Raw genomic sequence first — 13,380 nt, 5'->3', positions numbered from 1 at the left:
ATTAAACTATTACACACTATTACTATATAGTAAATCAATTTAAGTAGTATATGTGGAATTTTAAACTGTATATGTAAAAGTTTTAATTTTAGGTAATCCTGGGTCATAAAACACATAAACCATGTAAAAGTTTTAATTTTAGGTAACTCTGGGTCATAAAACACATAAACCATGTGATAATTCATTTGTATATCATGTTCGGGTAATTAACTCAATATTATCAATAAATTCAGGTACAGCTATACTTTAATGAAGAATGAATTATTTGCAAATAAAATAAATTATTACAGAGTAATATCTCAAGAAAATGAAAGAGCCTTTTAGGGGTTCTCTAGGAAATTCCTGGGATAGCCTAGTGCTACCCCTTTTATAAAAATTAAATTTTTATTATTAAAATAAAACAATCCTTGTAAAAATTTAGAAAATAAAGATATTGTGAATAAAAAACAAAAATCAGTCAGAAACCTACATCCTAGCAATAATTGGTGTTAACATTTCTTCCATTCTTTATATATATAATTTTTAAATTGTTTGTATCCTATATTCTATTTTGTATTCTACAACTTAATATATTGTTATATTAACACCTTTTCCTGCCATAATATTCTTAAAACACATCATTTTATGGCCGAATAATACACCACGACACAAACATATCATAGTCCTCTTAACCATTTTCTAATTTTTGGAAATTTAAATGCTTTCTGATTTTTAATATTATTTAAATACTGTCTTGAACATCTTTCTGCTTCAAAGTTTCTTTGCATCACAGATTACTACCCTCCCGCAAATAGGTTAGATTGCTTGAAGAGATTTGCTAGGTCAAATCATCAAACACGTGTGGAATATTTGAAATTTTGGTTCTCTTAGTACAAGCCTCCTCAAACTTTTCCACTGAAGTACCCCTTTGGAGGGAGGAGTAAGAAGAAATCCTCAAGAATTTGTGACTTAACCTAAAGTGGCTACAATCGTAAGTATGATTTCCTTAACATCTCACATGTTATCTTAAAATCCTTGCAACACTAACCAAAACTGATGAACATTTTGCTTTCTACCCCACAGAGTATCTAACTTTAACATCAAATAATTTTCCCTAAACATTTGTGTACAATTGTTACTCTGGGGAAATACATCATATACATTCTGGGACTTTGCATAATGCCATACACACAGAGGAATTGTGAGTAACAGGTTTAGGAGGAAGAGTTTAGAACATTCTCCGTGCTGGAGTGAGCTGATTATGTGGGAAGGTGGAATGTGGCAGATGTCAGTTCTAACTCAATCCAGAATTGCTTCCTTTGACCACACCAGAATGAAAATTCAGTTTTCATTTATAAAAATGAAAGGAAACCAGGAAGGAAAATCTCCCGGGGAAGGCTGAGCATAGGCCACAGGGCTTCTGCTGTTTCCGCTGCTTTTCTACTTCTAGGAAGAATTTTAAATCAAATAACAATACCTCAGCTTCCTCTTGCTCTTTTTTAAGTCGATCTAACATCTGTTGAAATTCTAACTCTTTCTGCCTAGCTTCTTCGATGTTTGCCTGGTTCTGTTCTTCATAGGCCATGGCAACCACAGCCAGGATCAAGTTTATTAGATAAAAGGATCCCAGGAAAATCACCACAACAAAGAAGATCATGTAGGTTTTCCCAGCAGCACGCAGTGTCTAGGGAAAAATGGTAATTATTATTTTAATAACACAAAGGGTTTTTTTGGTAAATCATTTCAACTTGAATGGCATATTAGGTATGTAAATCGTACAGTTCTGTATACTCTCATGTTATCAAAAATATAAAGGAATAAAATTGTATCTTCACTGAAAACAATCAGTATTAAAATACACACTTTTTCAGTACAAAAGATATAGCAATTAATTAAGCTTGTACCGAAATTAAGTATGATTCTTGACTATTAGTAAGCATAACAATAACCCTGGATTTTTTCTCCCCTAATCTGAAAATTACTCAAAAACTAGCTGCTTTACTCATTTTCAAATTATAGGACTAGATAATTTCCATAGTATCATTTACTGATAAAATTATATCTTTAAGAAGTATTAATGATTATGTTAACACAAGGTAGATAGCCTTAATATATGAATTTATGCATCCATCTTTTATGTATCTTTAATTAACATTTATTAAAAATTTCTAACTGTGATACATGGTAAAAAATTCAAATGGTACAAACAGATATTAAATGAAAAATAAGTCTCTTTATTCTATCTCTGATGCATGGTAACTCAATTGCCTTTTCTATCAGTTACTGTTGTTACTGATTTCTTCTTTTGGATAAATTCTTTGTAGTGGAATTCTTAGGTCAACAGGTATATTCATTTTAATTTTCATAGAAATTGCCATGATATCTTCTCCAGTGGTTCCCAGAAATGTGTGAGAAAGTCTACCTCCCCACATCTAGTCAGACAGTATCTTTCCTTTGATCAACTTTTTGATTTTGGTCATTCCGACAAGTGAAAGTTACATGTCACTCCCGTTTTAATTTGCAGTAAAGGTGAGTATCTTTTTGCATACTTAAAAAGTCATTTGTATTTCTTTTTTTTCCTGTGAAGTAAGATTTTTATATAATTTCTACATTCATTTATAATATTCTCAGAAATTAAATAGACATAAAACAGGCCAAAAGAAGAATCTGTAGCAATTTGAGAAGGGATTCATTATTTTTTATAATATAGAATAATCATTTTTGGTCTCCTTCCTCTTGGGGTTGGGTACTGATAACATATAGGTGAAAAGATAGAGCCACAATCCCAAGAGGATCACATGTAAGTTAGAGAGATGTTCACATGAATGAAGAATTCCAGTACAAGAGATGGATGCTATAAACTGAAGAACAGTCAAAGGGCATGGAGGTGTAGAAGAAGGAACAACTGAGTTGAGAGAGAAAATCTCAGAGACATGAATTGAGTCTTCCATTCTCATATTAGTTTGCTCAGGCTGCCATAACAAAATGCTATAAATTGGGTAACTTAAACAACAGAAATTTATTTTCTCAGTCCTAGAGGATTGAAATCCAAGATCAAAGTATTGGCAGGTTTGGTTTCTCCTGTGGTCTCTCCCCTTGGCTTGCGGATGGCTACCTTCTCACTGAGTCCTCACAAGGTATTTTCTCTGTGTGTGTGTGTATCTCTACTCATGTCCTAATGTTTCCTTCTTATAAGGACATCAGATAGGTTTAGGACCCACCCTAATGGCCTCATTTTAACTTAGTTACCTCTTTAAAGGCCCTAACTCTAAATATAGTCATTCTAAGGTACTGGGAGTTAGGACTTCAACATATGAATTTGGGGGAGATACTATTCAGTCCAGAACAACTGTACATGGGAGTGCACAAAATAAAGAACAGTGAGCACAGGAGAGCCTGGTGTTTAGGGCACTGCAGGCAGGGAGGCAAGTGTGGAAAGCACAGTGTGTGTAGGAGTGCTGTGAGAGAACATTACAGTATATTTCTTGCTATTTACCTAGGACCCTGTGGGATGCTATATTCAGAAAGGGGGAAAGAGATCTAGAGATCAAAAAGCCCAGAAGAATAAGAAAATAATTTATGATTTAAGAACTATCCATTCTAATAGTGCTAGAAATAGAACATGTCTAATTTTAGTACTAAGACAATAGTTTTCTCCATTCGAAATTGAATAAAACATCTCATATATAAAGCTGGTAAGGAACATACATCAGATTTTTGTGCAATGAATGCAATGAATGTTTCTCTTGGCACTCACCTGTTGGTAAAGGTTTTCCCAGTAATCCTGGGTCATTAGCCGAAACAAGGCTAAGAAGGCCCAGCTGAAAGTATCGAAGCTCGTGTAGCCATAATCAGGGTTCCTGCCAACCTTCACACAGGTGTACCCTTCTGGACACTGACTACATGTGAAAAAGGATATCACAAGTCAGAGTACCTTCAGGATGCAAGCTAAAGGGTACTACAGAGAAGTCGGAAACTCAAGGTTTCCTTTCCGGGGGACAATATTGAATAATGATTAAGAACACATTATTTGGAGTCAGCAAGAACTGGGTTTGAATCCCATCCTTACTTTTTACTAGTTGTTGACTTTGTCAAATTACTTAAATTCTCCAAGGCCCAGTTCCTTCTTTCTGTGAGACAAGATAATAATACCTACCTCCAAAGGTTAAGACTGTTATTAAGTTTAAAGAAGATAATGTATGCAAATTACCTCGCCTAGTTCCTGCACATAGAAAGCATTTAATAAATGGTAGCTTCTATTAGTATCATCATCAACATCAATCATTAAGACTTGGAAACTTTCACCAGATGTCATATAGTCGTTCTTGTACCCATAAAGATTGATATATAGGCCTCTAATAAAACTGTCTCCCCAAATTATTCTTGGGGTGAATTAGAATCAAGAACAGTCAATAGATAACAATTGTGTAAATGCATAGAGATTTCTAGTTTAAGACCTTTTTTCTTTTTAAAATTAGTGGATTGGTATCTATGATGTCAAATAAACACAGTGTTCTGAAGTGTCTTTAGGAGCAGCAACCTTATCTTGTTTGTTTTTATGTTCCCAGTGTACCCAGAGCCTCCTCCTGGGCAGGGGGCAGTGCAAGAACAAAGGCCCTGCAGCAGAAATAGAGTCAGTGTGTGGGAGAAAGAACAAAATGGGTACTTACATAAATACGACATTCTTAAAATATCTTTACCCCAGTCCATGGGATCCTTTTGTTTAGAGTGGCCAAACTGTCACTGCATTCTGTCACCTATGAACCATACTTGATGGGAGAATGAGTATAATTTGGGGATGGAAAGAAAAGTTGATTTTTGTCACTCTTCTTCCCAGAAAGAAGAAAGGCTGGAAACTATCCATCCAACTTTTGGTGGGGTTTTTTGGAAGTAATTTTTTTCTACTTTCTTAGGATGTATATGATTTGTATCTTCTTTTAATTCAAGCACTATCTCAAAGTATTGCTTTCAAATGCATGGTATGCATTAACCATGAAAGTTTTAAACTTTGGACTCACTGTGGGACAAAATGAGTCAAAAACTGCCATGAAATATATGAAAATAATATAGGATCAAAGGTTCTTATTAGCAAACTGATTGAGTTTGATTTTTCTTTTTTCCCCCAGCCTTTAGACTAAACTGAAAACAAATATTACATACCCTGAATCGGTGCTGAAACCACAAAGGAGAGCATCTTTGGATCCCTCCAGGTAATAAAAATATTCTGTTTAGGAAGAAATTGAACAATATAACATTATGGAGTGTAAGCTTTAAGAGTGACACAGCAGGTCAGTTAATTAATATAGATATATTTACAAACATATTCAGGCCCAGTGCCAGGCAATAGGCATTCATATATTTATTGTATTCTTATATTTTTTCCTTCAAATATTTGTTGATAACCTCTTATGGGCCAGGCAGTGAATATGATGACCAACATGATAAATAAGATCATCAATTTTATGAAGCTTTCTTTATGTTTAGGTAAGGGTGGAGGTTGGGGATGGAGAAAGACACTTAACAAGTAAATAAGTAAATATACAAGGTATTTTCACATAGGGATAAATGCCCTAAAGAAAATAAGACAATGTGACGAAATGTGGTCAGGGAAGTCTTTTCTAAAGAGATGACATTCGAGCTGGAACCTAAATGCTACAGAGAAGCCAGCCATTCGAGGACCCTCGTGAGACATCTTGACAGAGTGAAGAGCAAAGAGCAAAACCCCAAGGTAGAAATGAAGTTGGTATATGGAAACAAAAAAGCAAAATGGCCAGCCCAGTTATAGTGCAGTGAGTGGGGAGGATTGTGGTGTCAGAGGTATGCCGGGGCCACGTAACAAGGCTTTGCATGCCATGGAAAGGAGTTTGTATTGTAAGTATGATAGGAAGTAATAGAAGTAGGAAGTAGAGATGTGAGACAATAATTAACATTTTTGAATGTTGCTGTGGCTGCTTTGTGGACTATGGACTATAGGAGGGCAAGTGTGGAAGCAGGTATACAAGCTAAGTGACTACAGTGACAGGTGACATGGCTACGATTCAGAGAGTAGCCGTGGATACGGAGAGAAGGGGATAGAATCAAGTGGACGGGATGTGTTGACGGAGTGCATGTGGGGTGTGTGGAAGAGAGCAGACACAAGGATGTATCAACTGGTCAAGAGTGGTACCAGTTACTGGGATAAGGAAGAGTGGGGCAAGGAATGGCCTGAAGGACGACTAGGAGCTCCGTTTTAGCTGTGCTTCACGTAAGATGATTATTAGGTATTAAATTATATTTGTCAAGTAAGTGACTGGATTGATATGAGTCTTGAGGTCAGTGAAGGTATCAACTATGGAGATACAAAGATGGGTGTCATCGTCAGGCCATGGGACCTGATGAGTTAACCCAGAGAGAAAGTGGAGCTGGGGAAGGGGAGGGAAGAGAGGGAAAGAGAAGGAAAAGAGCCCCCAGCTCAGCCCCAAGTATTCCAGAAGGGGTACAGTTGGCAAGGCAACACTATAAGTGAAGGAAATTTATTTTCGGAAATTCTCTCATTGTTTACTCACCAATCAACATCTATTTAGGACTTACTAAGTTCTGGATGTTGAGGATACAGAACTGAAATAAATGTACATTTTCCCCTTTCATGGTACCCTTTGTGCCCATTTTCAGGTGCAAAGGAACTCATAACTCTTCCTTTATTTACTATAATGACTTATTCTAATACAGGGGGCTGATCCAAACATATACAGTAAAGGTATAAAGGACAAAAATAATTTTTTTTAATAAGGGCCCAACTTCCTCTCTGTCTCAAGTCAAAATAAATAAAGATGTAATTTCTAGGAGGCTCTGGAGTAACAGCAGAACGAAGACTTTGAAGTCAGATGTACTTGGATTTGAATATTGTTTCTACCCCTTCCTATGTAGGTGAATTATTTTATCACTTTAAGATTTAGCTTCTGCATCTGTAAAATGTGGATAAGAACACCTACTTTGTAGAGCTGTTGAATTAGTACTAATAGGCTATTGCATGTAAAACACTTAACACAGTGACCCACAGTTTCTACATCGATGCTAAAAGAGCAGCAGCTCTTATTAAACAACTTCAGATAAGACTAACTGACTTATATGCCATCGTTTGGGCTTATGTAGAAGATACAAATATTAAAAGACACAAATAAACCAATAAGCCCTCTTAGTTTGGGGTGAAAACTCTCAGTGTTCATTTTTGCAAAAAATCCTGTGCCTTAGGGAGGGTAGGCATGGTAGAATGAGGATGGAGGAGGTTATCATGCAACGTTTTACACATAAACCTCTGAGATATTTTTATTGTGGAAGGATTACTTTAGAGTTATCCTTTAAAGATATACCAGTTCACATTTACCAATCACTGAGGAGCTGCTTTATAAAAGGGGGCTCTAGAGCTGCCTGTATGGGCATGTTGCAGGACTGAAATAGTCAATTCAATACACAAATGGTGAAAGGTGTAGCAATGGGAGTAGCTCACTCTGGTCTTGCAGAACACTTGAAAATAATTCCCAAACAAATAAACAGTAAATTATTAGGATAATTAGCCTCAAGAGAATTTAAGGTTAACATGTAAAGGGAAAATGTAATACCAAGAGAAGAATTCCTCTTTTGCACTCCCAGCCAATGATCCCATCTCACATTTTTCTGTGGAAATAAAAGCTACTGGGCTTGACTTAATCCTCCTCTGATTACGCTGGAGCTTGCTCTTCCATCTTTCCTCCTGCTTCTATGGTGGAGATGTCTCTCCCCTTCGCTCTCTCACTTTCTCAAGGACTTGCTCTCCCCCACTCTCCTGAATTATTAATCCATATTTTACCACTCATTCATTTCTAGCACTAGAAAAACATCCCTATCAAAATCCATCTTTTAAAAAATGCCGGCCATTGCCCCTCTTATTCTGATTCCCTTACAGCCAAATTTCTTGGAAGAATTGTCTACACATACTGTCTTCTCTTCTTTCTGACATCATATTCACCCGTCACCACCTTCATCCAAACTTGTGTCCTACTGCTCTACGAAAATTTGCTCATGAAAGTCTCTAATGACTTCCATGTTGTTTAAGCTAATATACATTTCTCTATCCTCATCATCCTTGATCTTGATCTTAATCCTTGATCTTGCAGCGTCATTCAACACAAGCACTCCCTTTTTCTCAACATACTTTTTTCTCTTGGTTTTCCTACTTATATCTTTGCTTCTTGCTTTACTGGCCACTCTTTCTCTGCATCTTTTTTGGGGTCCTCCTCTCTACCTGCCTTCTAGACATTAGGGTTGTGGAGATAAACATCTTCTAAACACCAAATTTGCTTTAAACACCAGGTTTCCCATTCTCTACCTACTTATAAACATCAGGGTTTTCAGAAGGATGTGTGTATGTGTGTACATATCTTTTCCCTTTGCTGATTACTTCGAAGTGAATATCTCTAAACTAGGCACTCTCTCTGATCTCTATGCTTAAATCTCCAATTGTCTACTTTCTATCTCCACTTGGATATCCCAATGACATCTCAGTTTTAACCGGTTAATTGTGACTTTCTCCTACAAACCTGCCCACTCTTCCCTCACTTCCCATTGCCACCTATCCAGTTACTGTGCCAGAAACGTAGACGAGATCCCCAAGTCCTTCTCTCCTCTCTAATTCATCAGCGGGTTCTATAGGTGTCATTTTGAACTCACATTTTTCACTTTCTGCCGCCACTCTAGATGAAACCACTTGTCTTGTTTGGAATGATAGAAACATCATCCTAACTGGTCTTCCTTATTCTAATCTACCATCTACTCTTACCCAATCAGCTCCCCATATGGTAAAGTGATTAAAACCACTGCATTTAAAATAAAATCCAAACTCCTTTCCATGGGCTAAGACATTCTTCATGATATGACCTCTGCCTTTTTCTCTAACTTTCTCAGTTGCCATTCTGCCTCTCCTTTGCTAAAGTCTAACCACACTGCTATTTTTCCCATTCCTTAAACACATGATAATCTTTCTTGTCTCAGGGCTTTTCCACAAGCTCTTCCTTCTAATTCAAGGAACAGCCCCCATTTACACTTACACTATTTTATGGCTTCTTATTATCCTTTAGATCTCTGCTTAAATGCCACCTCCTCAGAGAGGGCTTCTCATTTAGTTGGTATCTCAGCCCCTGAGACTTATTTTCTTCACATAGCATTTGTTATAACTTGCAATATTTTTTATTTGTCTGTTCCCCTCCTTTTACTCTTTCATTCTCCCTAGAAGATAAGTTCTGTGGATGCAGGGGCTGAGGTTATCATACTCACTGCTACAGGTCCAGAAACTTGTACAATGCTTAGCTCAGGGAAGCACTCAATAAACCATATGATAAATGAATACTTGAATAAATATTGCAGTGAGACTGGGCTTCTATGACACAGGAAACAGGTGGAAACCAAACTCAGACTTAACACAATCATCTCTGCTGTGAAACTATATTTCAGAAGAAAATCAAGAATAATGTATAGAGTTGAGGGAGAAGATTGTGGTATAAAATTTCATTGTTAGCTAAGTTGTCATTCACTCATGTGTAAATGCAATATGAAGATACACTGCAAAATCCAAGAGCTTTTTCTACTCCTTTTGAAAAAAATTGCTTGAAGCAATTCCAGAAGGTTAAAAAAAAATCACTCAAAGCATGAACTCAGGAATGAGACCAAGATTCAGAATAAAAGGACTGGTAATGATCCTAGTTTTAAAAAAGTCAAGTTTAAGTAAGTGCTGTAAACTGATTCATAAAACAGAGTACAAATGTCAGCAATTACCTGTAAGCTCTGTAACTTGCATGGTATATAAATTAAGAAATAAAATCCTTTGGAAACTAGGAATAAAATTTAAGGTCATATTAATAAAAATCAGAAGCTGAAAAAATAAAGGAAAGGAAAATATGCTACATTCCTCATCAAATGCTGGTAGTAAAAAATATATACATTAAAAATTTTACTTTGAAAACCTTCAGTTTTCTTGTTTTAGGGCTTCCTTTTTTTCAGTTTTCTTTATTTACAGTCTTTTACTATATTATCTAGGTTTTATTTGCCTTTATATTACTCAGTGAGTAGGAAAAAACACATTGAGTAAAGTAAAAAAAAAAAATGATGTATACGACTCTTTATTATTTAAGGAGAATTAACACCTGACCTTTACTCCCTGAACTCCTTCTATCAAAGGCACTTGCATGTCCACCTTACCTCTGGATCTAATTATTAAGGTTTATGGGTTCACGTGGGCAACATCTTACAGACACACTGCAAGTGTTAGACAGAAATTACAATATTGCTAGATTTCATTCTCACCCAAACTCACCAGCTCTGGTGAGAGAAACTGTGTTAGGGGATAACTATTTAGAAAACATGCCATTTATGCTTTCTGTAAGATACTCTAAAATACACTTGTGAATTAAGTAGACTTCTGAGACTGTGTGTACAGATCATCTTAAATGGTATCTACAGAACTAGTTCTGATGAATTAAACTTTGATGGTCATTAGCTAGATCGAGGGAAGCCATTAGAAAGAGCTGTAAAACTCATCATTGGTTATAGTATGACGATAGTGCTGATAAAGCTGAATAAACTGTTCTGCTTATACAAATCTTTAGAAATACTATTGAGACAAACATTTTAGTATGTGATAATATTATCATTATAACATGATTAACATGACTGTACAATGTTATAGTCATAAGAAAAATATAAGGGTAAAAATATAATTATATTACTATATAATAAATTATACTATAAAATAAACATAAGTATAAATTACTCAATAAAACTATAGTATATAAATATATAACTTATGAAATTTAATGGTCAATATCATTAATTCATAGCTAAATTTATTTTTCTAGAGCAAACTTATTCTTTTTTATCTTACAGAAATTGAGAATTATGGAACTATCCCATGTTCTTAATACCAGAACTACTAAAAAGCTTAGATCCAGGGAAATTTATGAAAATATAACATGATCCAAATTCACATTATAGCAACTTTCTCTATATTTGAGTGTTTTTGAAATAATTAAAATGAAAGCAACATTTCATTGCCAGAAGAGAACAATGCTCTTAGCCTTATTTCAACCTATTAATAACTACAAGGGCATTCTTACTTCCATAGTCTTCTTCATCCAGAGTATTCAATATACTTTCTATTGTTTCATTATTTTCAAGTGGAGTCCGCACACATTTTTGCTTCAGGTTGCCCATAAAGAGCTGCAGTCCAATCAGTGCAAACACGCTCAGACAGAATACAGTCAGGATCATGACGTCAGAAAGCTTCTTCACAGACTGGATCAGGGCCCCTACGATGGTCTTCAGGCCTGAATACGGGGAGGAGAAATAGGTGTTCAAAATGAAATAAAGCCTCTGAATGAGAAACGAAAACAAAACACAAGCTTTCCTAGAAATGCATGCATTTTATCAAACCAATGATCTTAAATAACCTAGTTGGAAAAAAGTCTACCAGCTCAAAAGGGTGGACTTGTTGTTTTATATATTTTGTTTCTGTATATTACAGCAAGTGATTAAAAACTTTAAAATATTTCCGGAGAATAAGCAAACTGTCAAAATGAATAATTTGGTTGCTCAAACCATATGCACACTCACTTGAAAAAATAATTTTTAAAAAGTGTCTTTAAAAAAAAAAAGTATCAATTCAGTGAATGTTTGTCAGACAAAACATCTCTTTATAACGACACCATAACAGAAAACAGGCTGAATTGCAGCACACAGTGACAACTTACTAATTTTCAGTTAAGAAATGGTTTGTTGAGGAAAGGAAAAAACATTATGTCATGCAATCCTCCCCATGCTCATATTTTATATCTCTTTTCTTAACCATGTGAAAAGCAATAAAACAAATTGAAATTTTCATTCCTGGATAAGCAAAATGGAAAATGAACTGTTAGACAGGAGGGAAAATTTCAAGTTGAGATGTGAACCAAATGGCCATCTTCATTGCCTAAGACTCATGCAACTGATTAAACTCAAAGGCTGACTTTTAATAACGATTGTGAAAAACATAAGAGATCAAATTTAATGAAAATTGTATAAGAGAAAGTTTTTCTTGTTTTTCCTTCAAAAGATCAAAGTCAGCCCCGGTGTTTAACCCCACTCTCACCTGGAATGACTGAAATTGTTTTCAAAGCTCGGAGAACTCTGAATGTTCTCAACGCTGAGACATTGCCCAGGTCCACAAACTCTGTCACATATCTGTAATAGGGGAGTTTATACACAAACACGGTAACAACACACACACAAACAAAGAACAACTCCCAAATAGTTGGAGTTATGAGTGGCCTAATGCTTCACACCAATTACTTCTTACCTGGGATTACAGAAATAGTTTTCAAAGCTCTCAACACTCTGAAAGTTCGAAGAGCTGAAACATTGCCTAGATTTACAAATTCTGTTAAATACCTGTAGAATTAAATCAGAGTTATTCAGAATTTAGATAGAGTCTATGATACTTACCTGTGCCTTTAGTCAAGGTGTTTCCTACGTTTGGAACTTCGTATTTAAATTTACAGTTCTGCAAGTCTTTTGCTTCTATCATTACTAATTTAATTTGATTTGATTTGAGTCATTTGATGTGAGCAAAATACAAACGTATTATTAAAATGGTTTCATACACATAAATGCCTAAATAAACAATTAAATGCTTCAATTACTAAACTTCAATATTATGGTAATATAGATATTTAATATTCTATAAAATATCAGCAGCAAACCTAGACAACTGTATGCTAATTAAAAGAAGCCAGACACAAAAAGGCCACATATTGTATGATTCCATTCATGTGAAATGTCTAGAATAGGCAAATCCATAGAGACAGAACACAGTTGAGTGGTTTCCAGGGACTGGGGGGGAGAAGGGAATGGAAGTGACTGCCTTCTGGGGTGACGAAAATATTCTGGAATTAAAGAGTGATGATGGTTGCACAACTTTGTGAACATACTACAAAACACTGAATTTTATACTTTAAAAGTGGTAAAGTTTATGGCACATAAATTTTAAAAAGGAGACCCCTGAGAAGATGCAGCCTTCTTTGACACAGTCTTGTCTTAGCAGGTGGTGGGTGGCACTACAGCAGTCTTATATGACCACAAAAAGAGCCAGCCTGAAGGACAAAGAGGTGGGACAGGTGTGCGGGAATTGAAGACTAGAAATTCAAGACCCTTCTGTATTGTCTAAATTCCTCCAATGAACATGTATTACTTTTACAATTCAAAATGACAGACGGAAAATACTGTATCTAGGTTTGAGATTTAAAAGATAAAGAAATGTTTCTGACAAATATATCTAGGAAAAGAGCAGCAATATGCAATAAATTAAAATTATATCTTAATGTGATACTTTTCCCTTGAAGATAAACTGTGGATGCCTAT

At 35.5% G+C, this 13,380-nt stretch overlaps 1 protein-coding gene across 4 annotated transcripts in view; it reads right to left on the bottom strand.

Moving 5' to 3' along the window:
* Positions 1-13,380, bottom strand: part of SCN9A (sodium voltage-gated channel alpha subunit 9) — a gene marked incomplete at both ends in the record, with an annotated part of 83,867 nt that overhangs the window by 63,145 nt on the left and 7,342 nt on the right. For 3 of the 4 annotated variants that reach the window (XM_081243007.1, XM_081243004.1, XM_081243005.1), the window contains 5 exons: positions 1,457-1,663; positions 3,737-3,878; positions 5,140-5,203; positions 11,103-11,312; positions 12,320-12,411. In XM_081243007.1, the coding sequence (XP_081099133.1) occupies positions 1,457-1,663; positions 3,737-3,878; positions 5,140-5,203; positions 11,103-11,312; positions 12,320-12,411 (715 nt within the window). Of the gene's footprint in view, positions 1-1,456; positions 1,664-3,736; positions 3,879-5,139; positions 5,204-11,102; positions 11,313-12,112; positions 12,205-12,319; positions 12,412-13,380 lie in introns of all 4 variants that reach the window. The other variant, XM_081243006.1, reaches the window with a different exon arrangement.

Source organism: Mesoplodon bidens (assembly GCF_964165515.1).
Source record: "Mesoplodon bidens genome assembly, chromosome: 8".
Taxonomy (NCBI): Eukaryota; Metazoa; Chordata; class Mammalia; order Artiodactyla; family Ziphiidae; genus Mesoplodon; species Mesoplodon bidens.
Note: the sequence above shows the minus strand (reverse complement) of the source record. Positions and strands in the feature narration are given on the sequence as shown.